The sequence below is a fragment of the Nannobrachium achirus genome, assembly GCF_963921795.1.
Source record: "Nannobrachium achirus genome assembly, chromosome: 1".
In the NCBI taxonomy this organism is placed as follows: domain Eukaryota; kingdom Metazoa; phylum Chordata; class Actinopteri; order Myctophiformes; family Myctophidae; genus Nannobrachium; species Nannobrachium achirus.
Genome location: NC_137810.1, coordinates 28007979 through 28028925, shown reverse-complemented (window position 1 = coordinate 28028925; position 20947 = coordinate 28007979). Strand labels below are relative to the sequence as shown.

Below are 20947 nucleotides of genomic sequence, written 5' to 3'. Positions count from 1 at the left end.
GGTGTTAAAACACTTAAATAATGGTTCGTCTTACGTTTTACGCTGTTGCATGATTTTTTTTTATATGCAAAATATTTTGGCAAGTGTTTTGGCTGTGTGTGTGTGTGCGTGTGCGTGTGCGTGTGTGAGGCAGGAACAGGAGCTAATCGAGTTGTTTACATCAAGTGCAGAGGGCGGACTGAGTCAGGGAGGAGTCTGCTTCACAGTGCGACGCGACTGGACTGCTGGAGAGGCGAGGAGGCGGAGCCCTGAAAACAACCATAACAAGTCTGACATCACTCAGTGTGCTGTGGTTGGTATGAATTATGGAGCTTCTACGAAGGGCGGAAAAAAGCATTTTTATCAGCATTTTTTTATGTAGCTTGTTCTGTATAAAACTAACTTGTTTTTAATTAACTGTGTGTGTGTGTGTGTGTGTGTGTGTGTGTGTGTGTGTGTGTGTGTGTGTGTGTGTGTGTGTGTGTAGGCATATATACTGCAAATATTTGATATTGTGAAGAATCAAGGATAACTACAGTATTATTATGCATATTACCTCCCAGGTTTGTGGAAGTGGTTGAACTGATTACATTTTAATGAATCTTTGGCTTGTGTCATTTTCATTACTGCAACTCCGTCTCCGTCCTATCATATCCTTCTGATTTCCACCGTCCTTATAATATTCTCATTATTTCACGATAGTGCTATGATATTTGGGGACATTATTATTCGTATTCCTTGCTAATCCAGCCTGCTATAGGGTCAATGACACAGACAGCACTGACTTCATAGCCCATAGGAGGTTAAACAAAAGTGTAGGTACCCTCACAAAAACATACAGTAATCATGGTCTCTATAATGTCCCCCCCTGGCCAGCCTGGGCACCTGATGGGAGGGGAAAGGAACTGGTTGGAATAACGTGTTCCTTCCACGCGCTACGTCCTACCGGGGAAACTCCCCCCTGTCTGGTGATAAGAAGCGGCCTCCTCACTAGCGCCCAGGATTACAGTTTAGGCAATTGGCACTGGGTGAAGAATGGGTTACCAAATTGTGGGATAAAAATTAAAAGAGGAGGTTAAACAAAACACTTACACCCAGACTTTTGAGCTGGTGCTTCTGAGTCATCACATCCTTTCTTGAATTTACAGTTTTTTTCTTAAAATCACTTCGGGCAGGGGGTGTGCAACTTAGTTTATTCAGTTTTTTTCTTTATTATTCAGGCTTTCCCTTTTGAAAATATGAAATACCTTATATATTTTGCATTTTTCCTACAGCATTTGATTGGTCCACATTGTTTTATGCACTCTTTGAGGTTTGAATCCCCTGTCCCAGGGCAAAGTCCACCTTGTTGGTAACCAATGTTTGGAATGTTACTTCGAAAAAGCAATATATTACATATTAACTTTCAAGTCAAATATTGTTAACCTTACAGGATTATATAGTGTGGAGATTAGTGTATTGTATTATTTGCTACACTACATTTGGATACTTACATCAACATTCTCATGCTGGTGGTGAGAATGACAACAGAAAACATTATGCAGCACACCGTCTGTGAGCCAAGAGGGATGGACAGAGGGAAAAGCAGACAGATGACTGGCGGGATGTCACATGTCAACAACACAAGACTTGAGAGGAGGACTGGGCTGCTAGATTTGACTGGCTCCCCTGGTTCAGTTATCACAGTGCTGATGCTGTCCCCATAGAAGGTACAGTACTGTGATAACTGAAGGATGGCTGCCACCTTGACACTATACAATGGATCATCAATTCATTTGAATCCTGTCAATCATCAAGGTACAGTACTGTGTTAATAGAGGACACATTGAGCTAAGAATGTTAATGTTCTTTATGCCATAGAACATGGAATTATATATAATATAAATGGAAGTGAAAATGGACACTATAATAGATATCTTTGATACTGCTGTATTTTAACTACCATAAAATAACATGTATGCAAAAACTGTTTTAGGAAACTATTCCTTGCATCTCTGCTGTCCAAGCTTCTTTATCCACAAATTTAAGATGTTACACAAATGGTTTGTTACACAAATGCTCATGCATTTGGGTTTTAAATGCCGGTAGTTATTAAAAGGGTTTGAGTTGTACATATAAAATGTTTGACTCAAGGGGGGCGTCACTTGACAGCAGAATTTAGATAAGGTACTGAATAATATCTGTGACAGGTATACTGTAATTCCTCTTGCAACATTCAGTTTTACATAGACATGGTGTTATGGTATTCATTGTGTGTACAATTTTATTTATTTTGAGACAAAGGTTTCTGGAAACTATTAAACAGCAAAAACAAACAATATTTTTCCTCATTACTTCTCACTTGATAGTCCTTTCTGTTGTCAACAGAGGGAGCTGCCACAGTGCTGGAGATGTGCTTGTGGACTGGAATCCATCAATGTTGGAACCCTATATGGTTGGAACGCCTCAGTGAAATTTTGTCTTTGCTCTTTCAGAAATCTCAATATTGAACGGTGTTATGGGCAAAGTTGATTCAAAATCTACTAATGTCATTTTGCTTTCAATTTAGTCTAGATGTGAACAACAAATGTAGTACGTACAATGCAAAATTAATTACATTCATCATTGCACAATATTACAGTATGTACTATTTGAAAAATAGCACAATGCATATCGGCCAGGCTTAGGCTAGTTAAAATGGTGTTAAAAACCAATATGGATCCTCCTGGGTTTAAGTTATATTTCTCATTAATTTTCCAAAATCAAAACTACCTGAGTAGTTGATTTTAGTACCACCTGCACCTATAGCAGCAGGCCTTTAAAATGAAGTCACTCCATTGTGGTTGTTTGAGAGGCATGTTTGAGTGAGTGACGTTTTTTCTTTGATTGGTTGTAGGCCTATTGTAAATGTGTATACATTCTTTATTATGATAATATGCATTTTGTTTTCTGTTGCCTATATTGATCTGTTCATTTGTGGTGAGCATTTAACTAGAACTATATGACCATGGTGCTAATGAACAGTTGGCCATTTTGTACATTGTAGGTTAGGTTTATTGTTTCACTTGCTGTGTGAGAAGCTATAATGGAAACCCCCTTACAGTCACCATAGGCCCTACATATTAAAGTTGCTTCCTTATGCTTAATTTGTGTTTCTGTATATGTGGACCTACCTATGAGTTGTAGGCCACCATACAATGACGTAGAGGACTATGTACTCTATAACCTTCAACCTCCAGCCTCAATAGAGCTATAGGCTATTTATTACGACCAAATAGGCTAAGAGGAAAGCGTGATCTCTTCTGGAGAAATGTCTGTCACACCTCCTGCAATGGAAGGCGCAGAATGGCATGGGAAGTCCCTAATTACACTTTCTTTTTAATTTTAACTTCCTTTTTTAAAAAGTATTTTCATCCTTCAATATTAATAAACAGGTGTTTTGTGTGAAACACATTTTTTTCCTGCAAAAAATATCTAAAAAATCACTTTTTATAAAAAAACAATTGATAAAATCGGCAGGGAACCCCCTAGTTAAATTGTTGATCAGGCAGTTGACGGGCAGAGAATGAGTTAAGAGTAAATAGCCTACTAATATATGTCTATAAAGATCCTGTGTATTGGCTACTTATTTTATTCTTCTAGGCTAGTAATTTAGTTTAATAAGGTTTTAATCCAGTGCTCGAGTAGCATAATGGACAAAGAAAAATACAAATTTAATAGACCTCAATGTGTTTGCCTGGTTTGTGTGAGACTTCTGGAGATGTAGTCTGTTGGTGAATTCTGCTTTAGATGGATTTTCCACTTATAAACAGATACATATGCCTATTATTTGTTATTTGGGATAGCATTGCTCAACATCTGACCCACCATGAAAACAACCACAATCACGAATGTCATGTAGCCGACTATTGTCAGGCAGACTATTGTAGCCTAAGCCTAACAGTCAAATAACGTGGAATTTTGGCAGGGGTTTCCCAGGAATGTGAACTGTTTCCTGTAAACACCTACACCCAACAGGAAATCTTAAAATGTAATACTTCACAAGAAGGATACAATAAAGCTAGGCAAAATAATTATCATAGGTTGCCGGATATTATATTTATTTGACTACATCACTGTCTGTCAGTACCCCAGATATTAGTCAAACAAATAAACCAATCCTCAGTGGGGGTATTTCTAAGTAGGGGTGTTTCTGAATAGAGGTCTGCCCCCCTAATGGTTAGGCTACCAATAGATGGGCAATGCTTTAATCATCCAATCAATCACCTCAAACAGTGTTTTAATAAACGCACGCACGCACACACACACACACACACACACACACACACACACACACACACACACACACACACGGAGAGAGAGAGAGGTCCCGCAATAGTGTTCACAGCGTCAGTTTGACTGACGGACGGGAGCACCAATCAGAACCTCCGTTTCAGAGCAGTCTGAGCACTGTTTTCGGGAATTGGGACGTTGCTTGTCAGGAAGGGTTAGAACTAAGATTACTGCGTCCGCTGTCAAAGTAGCACCGCTACGACAAGAAATTGGTTGGAAATAGCCGTCGTTCATTTATTTTTGGGGGTATAGTGATACTTGGAACATACGGACATTACACACAGCCAACAAATAAGACTTTACGTAAAGCGTGAGAAGCTCTTCTGTCTTCTAATGTACAAATCGAAACGGAAGTAACTCGCCAGCTGTCTGGCTAGCTTGCTAGGTAAGTGCTATTCACTGTTATTTCTGTCCTTGATTGCTTGTTAAAGTACAAACACAAGCCACAGTTATAATTATTATCAACTACAGTACATTGCTTGGCGCTTTGTTGCTGCGCTGGGCGACTAATATCACCAACCATGCTAATGTTAAATAGCCTGCTGGCATAATGTTAATGCACTCCTGGCCCATCACACACTGATGTAATAACCAAGTTCACTCTCACTCACTCACACACACACACACACACACACACACACACACACACACACACACACACACACACACACACACACACACACACACACACACACACACACACACACACACACACACCCCAATGGTTATTTTAACTAGTTTTGTGAATATGATCTATATATCTTGATTGATTGACAGGCATTTGTGTGTCAATTTAATTTAAAAGTGAAGAATCAAACCTAAAAATAAACAAGTAATTTGTTCAGGCTTGTTTTCATTTTCCTAATTAAGATAAAGTTGCAAACGATCCTATAAAAGTCAAGCTGATATTGGTTTCTGTGTAGGTTATATCTCTTGTCAGCTGAATTAAAAGTAAATGGGCTAATCAGTAATCACCCAGATTGGCCCACATTAAAATAGGGACTTGAGGATTCTTAGTATGGAGTTAACTTGATGCTTGATCCAATATAGGCTATGTATTACATATTTGTTGGCTCATTATAGGCTATTACATATTTGTTGGCTCTTGGGTTTGATTAGGCTGAACAGATTTTTATAGATATTGTAAATAGAGCACATGTCTCCTTTAGTTATTAAGTAATAATGGCATAATGCCGTAGGTTAGATCGCTATGGTAGTGTAATGAGGTGTGTTGAGTTGTAAAAGCAGGGCAGGTAAGATTCAACATTAGATACAATTAGACAACCTGAAATAACTAGTCTTTATTTGTGTTCTCGATTTCATGCTATAAATGTTTTGCACTCAGTTTTGTTCATTTTATTTGTCCATTTGATGTTTGTGTGTTTTCATGGAAGTGTTTTTTGTTGTCATTGACTGCTATAAATGCCATGAATGTGTGCTCTGACATTTCCCAAAAGGTATTTGTGATACCATATATATTACACTGAAAACATTTGGTTGACCTTTTGCATTTCTGCTTTTAACAGCCTATGGTCTGTCTACACACTCAACTCGACTATACACTTTTCCTCTTCAGCCTATAAAAGTGACAGGCCAAGCTGGTTTACTCTTGAATGTAATGAAAATGACTGACAAAAACATTACCATTTTGTAACATGTATTTTGTCAGAGTTGGGTCATAACAAGGAGATTATCATTGTTATCTCTAGTATGCATGTGACAATTCACATGCATAGGTCAAAATGAAAATTCAATATGCTTAAAACTCAAATCCCCTTCTTGAATAGTAAAAGATTTACAGGATTTTGGCTATTGTGCTGAATATTGTTATGGCTCTTGAAAGGTGGAGAATTGCTGTGTAAGAATGAACAAAGTTGTAAAGTTTGCCTGTCTGTCTGCAAAAAAAAAATCATACCAAGTTTGAAGTGAGCGGTGGTGCGTGTGTGTGTGTGCGTGGCCGTGTGTGTGTAGCAGTTAATTTCAGGATTGCGTGTGTGTGCGCGGGTGCGCGTGCGTGTGTGTGTGTGTGCGTCTGTCTGCGTTTGTGCGATCAGACCATTGTGTCAGGCCTATCGTATCTACATGACTATGCGACGGCAGCAACCCAATTGTAGATCAAGTGTTTTTGAGTCATTTTGAAAATGGGGATGCCAAAAGTCGATCAAAAGGATGCTGATTGTTCAATACATCTGCAGGTTTAGTTTGGGACAACACAGAATTGCATTTCCTGCCACCATAACAAAAAAAAGGTAAATCATCCATTATAGAATGATAGGTAAAATTTGAATAACCATGTATCATGTTGTGTGTGTGTGTGTGTGTGTGTGTGTGTGTGTGTGTGTGTGTGTGTGTGTGTGTGTGTGTGTGTGTGTGTGTGTGTGTGTGTGTGTGTGTGTGTGTGTGTGTGCGTGTTTGCGTTTCACTCATGCCAAAGTAATAATCACTCATGTGATCAATAATCACAGTAGCCTAATAATGATATGAAATGATTGGAAAAAGGGGCATCATATTGGCAGAGTGAAAATAACTAAAAATTATGTTTTTATGTAGAGCTGACTTGATAAACCGCAGCGGTGTCATGAAACCTGCAGGGGAATGGAAAACATCCGCTAGCTCTGCTATGTCATGTTTCAGTTTTACATGGGCTGACTTGTCCTATATGCTTCATATAGCAGGGTAGGTATAGATATTTGAGGGACAGTGGGACGATAATGGTAATTTCATTTCCAGACAATGGTGTGTTGATAAAACTTACAAAACGCTTGTGCCGATTTGTGGATATTGTTCTGCTCTGCTTTTGTCTGTTTAGTGCGCTGTGCTCGCTGATGCACTGGGCACTGTGTGGGCAGATACTACGCTCACTTAAACATGAAAAGGTAGGAACAGAACAGAAGTGAGTCAGGATTCCTGCTAAAGAGAGTGATGGATAGTCTGCAGGCAAACCTCTAAATAGAACACATGTTCACTACTAACCGCAAACATGTTGTTACAGAGTATGTTATCACCCTCTATGTCAATTCCATCTCATTTACTTTGCATCATAATAGCAGCAGAAATGCTGCTGTTCGCCAACCCGAGAGGCCAATACCTTCCAATACTGGTATCATTCTGAACAACAGATTTCTGTCACCAGGAGATTTCCAGCATGTGACATGCATTATGGTTCCCTACAGCCAACATATTTTCGGTCTTTAAAAAAATAATAATCTCGTAATATATACTGGTAATTTTGGCGAACTGTTTGACCGTTTATACAAGGGAACAAAGTATTTAGGGTAAAGTTCCTAAATGCTGGCACCTCTTCTACCCATCTTCAACAGTGCAATGCCAGTTCAGCTAAGAGGTGAGATGGGGCTGGGGGGCAGGAGGAGTTGCAACTTAAGTTGTGACTCTTTAACCTTCTAGCAGATGGCACGTTTGTGTTAGCTAGAGTAATCCTGAGTTAGTAGTTACAGTATGGCCTCATGTCCTAGTAGTCCATACGAGCAGGTTAGGAGATACAGTAGGCCTACATATCATCTTCGATGCTTTGTATGTCCACTGTAAACCGTTACTTTTCAGGAAATGGAAAAAGATCCTTTCTTCCAATGGATCCGGTGCATTATTTAGGCTCAAGCCCTTAATAATTAATAATACCTTTTAAATATTTATATTAAAAAAATACAGACAGACTTTACCACTTTCCCCCTGGCCTCTCTGTTTTGTGGTGTGGACACTGGTAGCTTTGCTCAAGTGTTGCACTGACTGTACACACACACACAGTAGAAACAGGGGTTTTGGTATGCAATTAATAAGGAGAAGGGGAAGAGCATAATTTTGTCTTTGATCCCCATTTGAAATAGAATAATGGTGGTGAGTCTTTGAAGATGCTGCTTAAACAGGAGGCTGACTACTAGTACAGAATGTGCCAATATTTGGCTTGTGAGTCAGGGCTTTATGTCCTAGAAAAGATGAATTGTGAGATTCCGACTGATTCTGAGATCCTGAGAAATTCTGAGAAAAAGTACATTTGCCTGACTTTGATGATCAGGGCCTCATCCACCGCTTGTTGCTGCATTTCATTATTAAACATATCAAATTCCTGGAGCGCAGCATCACTGCAGACCCTCCATGCTGTATGGTTGGGAGGACTATTTTTTATGTAAATTGGGTTGAAATGTCTTAAGCATAGTAATTTAGAGTTTACTTTTGAACTCTTTGAATATCTCCTTTTTGTCCACATGTTTACTCACAGTCACATCCAGAAAATGTGTTTGTCTGACTAGTAGGCAATAGTGGTTCTTCTCAAAGTTTTTCAAGGGAACGATGTCCAATGTAATTCTGCCTTGGCCGTGGACCCCCATCTGAAAAGGGTTTGTGCCAGGGAGTGCAGGGACCCCCAGCAGAGAAGATTTATGTTTAAAAAAAAAGAAAAAATCTAAATCTACATTTTCAAAAATAGCAGATGTCTCTGTATTTTTTAATAGGCAATATATAATGGATAATCAAGTGGATAAAATTATTGTGGTGCTATATCAACTACTTTTGTCGGGGACCCCCTGGAGGGGGGCGTGAGAAAATGAATATCAAATACCGATACTTGATAAATACTGAATCAACTTAAAAACTGTCTGGGATGCTCTGAGGATAAAATAATGTTTGAAATGTGCTCTTCCACTGAGCTTATAATGCATTATGATCATCACTTATAATATGTCATAAATGTTGGCATACATGATTATAAACATTTATAATGAGTGTTATAATGCCTAAAAATGAATTATCATTGTACAGTAGGTAGACAGGAGTGGCACGCAGCAAAAGTCTTCTGGATTGGGATTCGAACCCGCGACATGCCGCCATGAATCAGAGCTTATGTAGTATGCGCCTGGACCGCTAGGCCAGTGATAATTCTCTTGGCTGAATTTGTTCAGGCCAGGGAGGTGACATCTAACATTACTAAGAAATCTATATGTTCTATGGATGGAAGTCGTCAGAAGTTTGAAAAGGTAATCAGATATGTCTAAAAGTTGTCTAGCCAGGCAGTGATTGAAGTTCCAGGTGTCTCCTGAGTCCGAAATGATCAATATGCTCTGTTCCTTTGTGGCCAGAGGGTGATTGGAGCAATGGAGGTTCTTGTGTATTTTGGGTAATGTATTGATCAGTGGGTGGCCGTATTTGTTTGTTAGTCAGAAAGTCAAATTCTAGTTTGGTTTATGTCCCACTGGTTCAAGAACGATTGAGAGCAGCACATACCTGCTGTTTAAATTGAGCAGTAGGATCCAAGATGACTATGCTTCCTTCAGTGAATATACTGTAGATACTTAACACCTTGGTGTTTAGTAATAAAGGAAAGGGGAACACACACCGGCTGTGGACGGTGCATGTACATTTTTCACCGCGCGGCAACGCCTGGAAAATAGAACAGTGGCGGGCGAGGCATGAACGCGCACCTGCGAGTGTCTGACGCCGCCGGTGTGGGTATGTTCGTTGAAAATAATGGGGGCGGCTGTTTTGATGCATGCCGTCCGCAGCCTTTAGACAGACTGGTACTACTACTAATAAAGCATTTTTTAGACTTCGCATGATCCCCACCTGTGGGAAGACACATATTGCTACTGACCTCATTGAAGCAAAACAAATATTACTGTATATGCTTGTCACAATTAGTAAATAATCGCCTAATCGCAATTAATTGAGGTAATCGCATTATCACAATTTTTTTGCCCAACCGTCAGATATATCTGTATCTGTTGATTTTTTTTAAATAGCAGATATTCATGGGTTTCATTTGTAGTCCTAAACGGCCATGTTGAGGACGAACACAGGTGTTTCTATTTGTCTGATTGGTCCTCAACATGGCCAATTAGAACACCTGTGTTAGTCCTCAACATGGCCGGTGTAGGACTACAAATGCAACCCATGAATACAAGCTCACAATGTGTGTGCTATTTCCTCTATTTATTTATTTTAAACTTGGAAGGTATAAAATTATTAAATGCGTAACCTTAACTGTCTCAGTTGGATTACGTCAGTCAGTAATCTTTTGGTATATTTATTTGTCATATCTCCCCTGTGCAATTTTTACGAAGCCTAAAAGCTAAACAGGAAAGTAATTTTTATTTACATGCTCCAATGTTCAATGCCACAAACTAAGACTAAATTGCAATTATTTGAATGACAAGTAAAATGGCACGATGGTGACGGCCCTCGTCCTAGGACATTGTGGTATTGTGTGGCTGAAGTGCGACAGACCGTTCAGAAGAAACATTAACTATTGGTTCTTGACTTCCTGGCTGCCCCCGCACTGCATTGATCTGTATCTGGGTATCATGTTAATGTCCTCAGCACTGGAGGTGTGTGTTAAGTAATTGACGTCATTTCAGCTGATTCCTGTGGGTTTACCGAGGTAATAACTGTGTGTGTGTGTGTGTGTGTGTGTGTGTGTGTGTGTGTGTGTGTGTGTGTGTGTGTGTGTGTGTGTGTGTGTGTGTGTGTGTGTGTGTGTGTGTGTGTGTGTGTGTGTGTGTGTGTGTGTGCGCGTGCGCGTGCACGTGCGTGCGTGTGAGTTTGAGCATAGTACAAAGTGTAGCGAGTGTGTTATGACTCATCAAACTGATGTGAGGTCACCACAGTATCAATGCTTTTTTTGCCTACTGTAATACACAAACACATGCACACGCACGTACGTACACACACACACACACACACACACACACACACACACACACACACACACACACACACACACACACACACACACACACACACACACACACACACACACAGAGAGAGTCATGGACAGACACACATGTGTCTATCTATATGCACATACAACTGCAAAGGTGATTAATTTAATTAGCTTGAAATCAGAAACCCCAGAGGCCCAGGCAAAGTGTTTTAATAATTCCCCAAAGCTTCTATCATCTGTACATCCATTTCCATCTCATGACTCACACAGGCAGAGACAACAGAGATAAACACACTCAATAGTTCATACTGGGCACCAACTCAGCATATGCTGTAGGCGTGTGGTAGTAATTACTGGTAGCTAACCGTACAGGGGTCATGTTCTAGTTGCCCGAAAGCGAAAAGTAAATACTCCATTATAAAATGACATACCGGTATGTATAATTTGAATTACCCGAGTGCAACACTTATTTTCTGTGCGATACAAAATGTCATACCTACAATTTTGTGCCAGAAGCCTACATAGCTATGCTACATAGCTATGCTACCCAGTATGGGAAATTGGGTACACACTTGTTATTTCATATTTTTAAGTTAAGCAACAGTGCTCTTATTTTACATTCCACAGACCAGAAGACTGGCCATGTTCATTGTTCAGGTGTTGAGACAGATATATTGTGTGTTGAATTCGTTTTTGGCTTGTGATTTTGTTTTATTTTTCCATATCTTTTGAAATAATAAAAACAAACTGTAGGCAACAAAAAATAGAGGGGTGTTGTGACCCACAGATGAAAAACCCATGGGAATTGGGAACACAGTAAAACCAATGTTTTATTTTAACTCAAAGAGTGTAAAAGAAGTAGAACATCTTTACCCTAATGACACTGTTTAGTGTACTTATATAAATGCTTCCCTGGAATAAATATAGCCTGGCATCAGAAGTTATTGGTTACATTCCGTTGTCCTGTCCTTCCAATATAAACAGTCAGAGTGATTGAGTGAGTGAGTGTTTCCCCCACATATCTGGAGAACTGTGAGACCACTCAGTCTTAGCGCTGGTTAAAGCATTCAATAATTCTAGGCCTAATGGGTAAATGAAACTGAGAACTGAAATTGAACATGAATGAAAACAGAGACCACACTCTTTCCCCTTGTCCTTTTCTCTCCAGTCTGAATGCCAACCCTGTGGATAATGGAGCTGAGCAGGCAACTGTGTGGGAAGATGAGGAGGTCCAGCAGGAGAGCCCAGCTGTCCTCCTCCCCCTCTTCTTCTGCACTGAGAGGCCTGGAGATCCACTTCTACCTCCCAGACAAAAGACATCTGGAGTATTTACAAGGCTGCCACACTGCCGAGGATCTCTGCGTTGCGGCTGCCAAGGAATGTGGTCAGTCTCTCTCCTCCTCATGCACTACATTCAGTCCTTAATTAGTTGCTGGTGTTATTTCTTTGATTGATTGATTGATTGATTGATTGATTGAAGACTTTATTAGAAGTTTGCATAGGAAAAGGTACAGTTTCATGACGGTACAGTTCACTGGTACAAGGTCTACTAAAAGGAGATCCTAGAAAAGACTAAGCTTATTTCCATAGGAAACCATTGAAGTATCTCATATAACATTGAAAGACAGACGGATAGAACACAGTACTATGCAGTAGATATAGTCAGGAAAAAAAAGGGAAATTAGCACCTAATGAGGGTCAGTTTTATCTGTTGACGCATCGACTGTATCATGTTGTGTCATTTACCTTTACTAGAAGCTGGGCCGCCCGCGTCTAGTCGGCGACCTGGCCAACTCGGAACAATGTAAATAGGGAATGAATGCCCCGCCCTTTAATGCAAACCCCATTATACCTGTTTTCATAGGACCCGTTTTGACCATCTGTCTGCCTGTGTCCATTTATGCCCATATATGGAGATATCTGTATCTGTCTGTCTGTCTGTCGGCGTCCATTTTATGTCCATATATGGAGATCACTGCAGTTATAGTTCTGGGTCCATTTTATGCCCATATATGGAGATATCTGTCTATCTGCGTCCATTTTATGCCCATATATGGAGTATCTGTCTGTGCCTCCAACTGTGTTGCAGACACAGTGCCGGTTCCCCCTTTAATGCAAACCTCATTATACCTGTTGTCATAGGACCCGTTTTGAACATCTGTTTGCCTGTGTCCATTTATGCCCATATATGGAGATATCTGTATCTGTCTGTCTGCGTCCATTTTATGCCCATATATGGAGATCTTTGACCATCTGTTTGCCTCTGTCCATTTATGTCCATATATGGAGATATCTGTATCTGTCTGTCTGCAATCCATTTTATGCCCATATATGGGGGCATTCATTTTATGCCCATATATGGAGAACGCGCGTGCCCGTGGGACGAACGGTTCTCGAGATACGCGGATTACATACATACATACACACTCACAGAGATTTTTTGTTGACTCATGTGGCGTACGTGATGTCAGAGCCTTTTATGAAGTGATGTCACAATGAGTCAGAGCTTTCGCCGATTTCCTCCGGAACAGCCTGATGTCAACAATCAACCCCGCATAAGGAGATTCCGAACGTTTCGCGCCTGTTCGGGAAAACCGCACGTCGGGTCGGGTCGAGACCCGGCACTGCACTCCGTGCCGCGGCGGGGAACGCGCGTGCCGAATCTGAAGCCGGTGGGACGAACGGTTCTCGAGATACGCGGATTACAGACACACAGACAGACACGCAGAGACTTCTCGCATTTATAGATAGATTAGGTTTTGTAGTTTTGTTGTAGTATTGTAAAAAAGTTGGGGTATATCGCTGTTAGGGATGAAACGACCTTACTAGTTGACATGATTGGAAACATGACTGTATGGCCTCTGGCCTGATTTTTAAAGATTAGATTTGAATGAAGAACACACGCGCGCGCACACACTCTTTCCGACCAATTCCAGAAATTGGTCCTGAATTATAGAATAATATACTAGACAAGACAAGACAAGAACAGAAAGAGGGAAAGCGAAACACTGAGACAGGAAGGGAGAGCTTACTCATACAGTACTTGACCCACAGGCAAATCACAGTAGTACAGTTTTACACTAATTATTTAGCGAATCAAACAAAAAATGCAAATTATTGTGGCTGTTTGCTTTAAGCATCCTAGGTTAAGTTTAAAAATTCATACATTTTATTTCCATATTTCTTGCTCATAGTCAATATAACCTTACGTGAAATCTTCAGAAAAATTCTATTAGTAGCATTATGGATCATCAGTCCGGTTGAGCTTACGCAAAAACACATTTCAACCACTTCTTTACATCTGTAAACCAGTGATGTGAAAATAAAGTTGATTTGTTGAGTCGTTACTCAGCAATTGACAGAAAGGATTCCAAATCTGTTCCAAATCCGGTTCCAAATCCTACTTTATATCTGCTGCTGATAAATCCAGGTAACTGCTGGGGTAGTGGTAGTGTCTACTATGTCTTCCATTGGCATTGCTTCTACAGTGGTCTACTGGTGCACCTCCTACTGGTAGTACCACCACATTTCATCAATAAATGCATGTCCATGTTTTGACTATTACAGTCTGTCTGTATACTGTATATCTGTCCCTTCAAAACACCCAGGCTCCACTAGGGGTTTGTGGCCATCGGGTGTTGGATTGCATTATGTCAGCATCAACGATCGGCCAGGAACATTCCCATTCTAATCTCAATGAAAGTTGCTCCACTGCTAGTACTAACATTGTGTTGGCATTGCATTGCATTGCATTTGATGGCTGCGTTCAAGTGGTTAGTGGATGGATTTATTAAGGCTGTTCTGTTCTGTTTTATCTTTCCTGTTAAGCTTTGTAGTACAGTTTGTAAACTAAATTGGGTTTTGGATCATAGAAATACATGGTAAAGTGAGAAAAAAAGAAACAACACTATGGGGTGCCAATGGCCCAGTGGTTAAGGCACATAGCACGGCTCTAATACCTGACGGCGAGGTGCGAGTTTGATTCCCGAGCACAGCAGCCTTTGCTGCATGTCACCCCCTGTCTCTCTGTCTCTGTTTCCTGTCTCTCTCCACTATACTATTCCAAAATAACAAATAGATTAAAATCTTCTATTGCTCTCAGATTAAAAAACAATAGCCCACAACAACTACTATGTGTGTGGAGCAGGTCGACATCAAAAGGAAAACACAGGTGACGGTGATGCAATGTAATGCTACTGGTGTAGAGGACCTGTAAAGCCACTATCTTCATGATGTCATGATGAAACAAAACTACCTTCGGTCATAAACAAACACAGCATGAAAGTGAAACTCATGAAGAGTGTGAAAGTTGGATTGTAGTTGATAATGAATGCAACTATGCATGTAAGAACATGTTTACCTTTCCATTTCTACACACTTATTATGAATGAGGCACATTGTGATTGTGGCTTTTCCCCCCCACATACTGCACACATAAAGTAGGCTATAGTAATAACCTACTATCAATAGCTAAAGTTTCAACAGGGAGACCAAACCATTAGACTCACTCTACTGTGTGTTTTTCTTTTCTCCTAGACTAGTAAAAGAATGCTGTTGTGGCCCACCTCGTAACTATTGTGTACTTTAGGACTAGCAACTTTTGTAAAAGCTTTGCAAAAGATGTCAGAGGAAAACAAGGATTAGGTATATTATTGAGAAGTGTGCAACTCTGTTGACAGTAGATCAATGCACTGTTATTCTCCATTGCTACTTTTAAGTACTGGTTGTTTTGTGAATACAGTTGCTCTCCATAACAGCCAAGACCTGTTTTTGAAGTGTCAGTGTTTGTATCCGCATTTCACAGCTCTTTATGAAAACCACATGTTGGTGTAAAAGGAAAATAACAATAAATATCCTTGTGTTTTTGAAGCCTGCTATTGATGTGTGTTAAGCTTGAGGGGTTTTATTGCTTTAAGCAGTGTTCAAAATGTGACTGGACTTGTGGTTTGCCATTGGATAAGGGCCAAATTGACAGAATGGAAAAGAGGCTTGTTCTCAATATTGATATTCTCTTCCTTTACTCTGCCTTTCCTCTGTTTTTCCAGAAATCTCTCCGCTGTGCCATAACCTGTTTGCTCTGTATGATGAGACCACTTGCCTATGGTATCCACCCAACCACGAGTTCAAGATCACAGATGAGTCCAGCATCAAGCTGCACTATCGCATGAGGTGAGAATGAGATAGGTGGAATGTCTTTCATTCTTGTAAATGCCTTATGCCTCATACAGCAGGGGTCTTCAACAGGGGGTCCGGGACCCCTAGGGGGTCCCCAGAGTTACTACAGGGGGTCCTCCAAATCTTTGTGTGATAGAAACCTTTTTCTACTTTTTTATATTAACCACTTGAACCCTATAGTGTCCATAGGGTCCATATTCGGAGAGCTTTAGCCAAAAATAGCAGATCTACAAGCTCACAACGCCTCACGCTGCACACATTGACATGAATCCAAAATACACGGACGATTGTGCTGTCAAACAATGAAACTATATGGAATCTATGAAAAGGTTGTGGGGGTCCCTGCTTCATCTCTCTCTCAACTAAGGGGTCCTTGGCCTGAAAACGTTGAAGACTCCTGTCCTACAGTATGTTCAAACGGTTCTCCGCTGACATCCTTGTCCTTCCTTTTCACACACTCACCTCCAAAGACAGAGATCTACGTCAAACCCTTGTTTCATTGATTACGCTAGAGGGCGCTCTTTGCCAACGTATGAATGGTACTAGGTTGCTAGGAGACAGATACAACCCGAAATGACGTCATCCCAAAATGTTTTATTGGATTTGGATTCTTTGTTGGTCAAAACAAGCTTTTTTTGGGGGGGGGGGGGGCACGGTGGCGCAGTGGTTAGCGCTTCGCCTCACAGCTAGAAGGTCCTGGGTTTGATTCCCGCCAGGGGACGCTGTGGGTGCTGGGGGCGTGTTTCTCTCTCCGCGTCATCAGCGCCCACACCCTAGGTGGGGTCGGCGATAGGGCCTTTCTGTGTGGAGTTTGCATGTTCTCCCCGTGTCTCCTAGGGTTTATACCCTCACAAAAACATGCAGTAATCCTGGTCTCAATAATGCCTCCCCCTGGCCAGCCGGGGCGCTTGAGGGGAAAGGAACTGGTTGGAATAACGTGTTCCTTCCACGCGCTACGTCCAGCTGTTTACCGTTAGTTAGTAATGTATTTATTGCCTTAAAGGCTAAATATATACGTGGGGAAAAAAAGTTATTCCAAAACACAATTGTCTGCTCATGAAGTTCCAAACACATAACACCAGTGCAGACATTTAAAGCACACAAGACGGCAGGGCCAGACTATGGACTCATTCAGACTGTTAAATGGGCTGCTGCCTAAGCTACTTCTCTTTGGGAAAATGAAGCAAACACATCATTTAAATGTCTGCAGCTGCACAACACAACAGCGCCGTTGGACATAGCTGTATTAGATTTGTGCAAGCAGCGACATACTGTATGTGTTAGGCTGGCACTCACTCGCTCTGTTGGTAAGATAGATAAGATCATAATACAGCAACGGGGTGCGTTGAGGCACATTACTGTCTGTAGATGTGCATGCACATAGCTTTTTGTGTTATCCTACTGTTGGTGCTGCGCAACAAACATTCTGACTTGTGATTGCTACCATGAAGCAATATTTGTTAAACTCTGTGAGGAGTAGATAATAGATGTTAGCAACATGTACAGTATATCGATGGCTATTTTCAACACAACATTTCCTATTTGGTAATTGTAACAATTTCTTAAATGTATTTTAACGTGCTGACAGATATCGTACAAAGAGGAGGGTTAGGAGAAGTTAAATCTCGCACGCACGCACGCAGACACACACACCCTTACTTCCTCTTATTCTGTTCACTTTCTTTACTTTTACAATAGCTGGGAGGAGAATTGTGCAAGTGTTGTGAGAGACAAAGCAAAGCTCTGGGGTGATGTGTGCGCAAGTAGTATACTTTGTGTGGTTAGGTTATCCATGTCTGTGTTGTGCTGGAGTCTGTTTTGCATACTGTGTACTGCAGTCTACTAACAAACAGACTTTTGTGGTCAAGTATTAACTCATTCACTGCCGGAGTAAATACATACATACATACATAATACAGCCACTGCCAGAGAAATCTGCATTTTTCCTTACCTTTATCTCTGAATGAGTCAACATGTATCTACAGTCAAAAATTGTACAGTGAACGAAAGATCTATCACCAGTGAATATATGAAATTATGAATACATGTATGGATGGTCTATCAACAACGTATAGCCTACATGAATGAATATACAGAAATTGTGCTTGACTTTACACAATGTATATGTTTACTGTGCCGATCCCGAACAAGTTCGGCTTTTTTTTCGGCAAGAGACATTTCTTTTTGCTATTTTTCTTAACCTGAGCTGCTTGTAAAGACGTTGGTGGTCCTGGCTCGTCCTACGCTTTCCAAGGAGCCGAGCTACGTGCTCCAACGATTTATTCCATTGAAAATGGCCAGATGCCAAGTTTACAGACCCACAATTTTTACTGAATCTATGCTGTCGGCGGAGCGACGTTTCACGGGGTGCCGATCCCGAACTAGTTCGGCTTTTTATATAAAATGAATTAAACACTCTGAGGCCTCACCGAAGCCTGAGGCAACATTTGCATCTAGGCCGCCGGCCGCGATCTGTTTACATCGGCCCGCGAGAGCGTCGCGGCGCCGAATCGCGCCGCCGAATCGAATGCATTCTCACATCTTTGAAGCTCATTTTCTCTGAACAGTGCTCTTATGGAAGCGGACAAGGTTTATTTATGGCTAAATCGCCGAAAATCAGGCTTCTAACATGAGTGATAGCCTATGGCTATCTTCAAGCTAACTTCATCCGGGTCATTTTCATGACACGCACGAACGTGAACACGCACGTCACTGCTACGTGATTCCCCGTATGTTACAGCGCTGGTCTATAGTGACTCTGGCAAGGCGCGCGGTCTTTGGCGCCCTCAAGTGGCCGTGACACTAGACCAGTTAATAACATGATCAGTGATGTATGTTCATTCATAAAGTCAATGGTGATAGACTGGTGATGTAAGTAAGTAAGTAAGCCTTGCCGAGCCATGAGGCCCATATGACTCGGCCGAGCCATGAGGCTCATAGACTGGTGATGTACTTTGTACAAAATCCAATATCCTGGAAGTGATCAGAGATTTTTTTATTCCTGCAATCACATCATTTCCTGTTTCCTGTGTTGGCCAATATGACCCTGGGCGTACGACAAACTTTGGACACAGCCAGATGTTGGGGGTTGGCTCCTTCCAGAAGCACCGCTCATAAATGACGTAAATCAGAACTTTGGATGGGTGGTCTCAGGGCTACTGTACATGCTTCAAAATACATTTTTCGGGTGGTTTGTCCGGGGGAAAAAAGTCATTCATACTCCCTCCAAAATGTTCTGAACACCAGACCCAGCCCACTTGGTAATCTGATCAATGAATCTGTCCAGCAGCTCGCTCTGTCGCCTCGAGACACTGAAGCATTTGTGTACAACCGGCAAAGTGATTTTAATACCTGTGTATCGTTCAGATGCGCCATGGGAAATTTGTAGCATATAGGAATCATTGGTGGAAAAAGTACTGACTGACATGTTTTACTTGAGTAAAAGTATCAATACTGCAATGTAGAAATACTCTGTTACAAGTGAAAGTCCAGAATTCTAAATGTGCTTGAGTAAAAGTACGAAAGTATTGACTTCAATATGTACTTAAAGTACCAAAATGTTTGAAAAATAGTCGATCTACATGCTCACAATGTGTCGCATCGCCTAGGTATAAAATAGGGCTAAAGTCGTTAATGTATGTTTTGTGATATTATTTATAAAGTATATCTGCAAAGTAACTAGTAACTAAAATGTTCAAATAAATGTAGTGGAGTAAAAGTACAATATTTGGGTCCCAGATGTAGTGGAAGTGAAAGAATTGGAAATACTCAAGTAAAGTACAAATACCTCAGAATTGTATTTAAGTACAGTACTTAAGTAAATGTACTTAGTTACTTTACACTGCTGATATATATCTATGACTCTCAAAGTGTAATGTCCCATGGGCAGACATCTAACTCGGTCCTAAACCATAATACTTAATTATAGGCCTTTATAGGCTTGGCTTCGTTGTTGTCGGGTTGTAACTTGCTTAATGGTCAGCAATGTGGTGTTTATATCTATGCATGCACTAGGGGTAATATAGTTGCCGGTATATTATTGATGACAAATGTGTTGCAGCCAACAGACCAATTTGTCAAGTGTACAAGACAGCCTGCTACCCAAAGTGGTTTGAACTGTCTGAAATTGCCACCCTCACTAATGGGATAAAAAATTAGAAAAAGAAAAAAGAACAGCAAATGTAAAATTTGTGTGTGTGTGTGTGTGTGTGTGTGTGTGTGTGTGTGTGTGTGTGTGTGTGTGTGTGTGTGTGTGTGTGTGTGTGTGTGTGTGTGTGTGTGTGTGTGTGTGTGTGTGTGTGTGTGTGTGTGTGTGTGTGTGTGTGTGTGTGTGTGTGTGTGTGTGTATGTATGTATGTATGTATGTATGTATGTATATATATATATATATATATATATATATATATATTACTTTTTTGAGGGGGGTATATTGTATATTCAAAGGATTAACACAAGTAAAGGCCATATGGTCAACAAGTTTCATAGAAGTCCACATCAAAATTGTAACCGCTATGGTCGCATATGTGACCTCAAAAATGTAATTGGGACCATTTATGGGATGCAAATAATTCTCTTGTTTGCGACCAAAACTGGACATTGAGTGAACCAAACAAATGCATCTCTCTTACCCTGGGAAAAAGAAATATGTGTGACTGCGTTCTAGGGCTGTGCTCAACATTTTGAATATCGGGATCAGTCCCTTATCGTTATTCCCGCAGCATTCTTTTTTTCTTTTAAAATAAAATGGAGATAATTTGCTCATTGGCCATTATGCCAGCGGAGACGTTGACATTCTAGAGATGAGTGAGAGGT

The 20947-nt window shown here is 40.7% G+C and overlaps 1 protein-coding gene across 2 annotated transcripts in view; it reads left to right on the top strand.

Moving 5' to 3' along the window:
- The first annotated feature begins 1472 nt into the window (after nucleotides 1-1472).
- jak1 (Janus kinase 1) overlaps nucleotides 1473-20947 on the top strand; it is a 58969-nt gene continuing 39494 nt past the window's right edge. The window contains exons 1-3 of one of the 2 annotated variants that reach the window (XM_080735582.1): nucleotides 1473-1776; nucleotides 12129-12344; nucleotides 16006-16129. In XM_080735582.1, the coding sequence (XP_080591708.1) occupies nucleotides 12134-12344; nucleotides 16006-16129 (335 nt within the window). In that variant the 5' untranslated portion in view covers nucleotides 1473-1776; nucleotides 12129-12133. Of the gene's footprint in view, nucleotides 1777-4445; nucleotides 4676-12128; nucleotides 12345-16005; nucleotides 16130-20947 lie in introns of those variants that run through there. The other variant, XM_080735581.1, reaches the window with a different exon arrangement.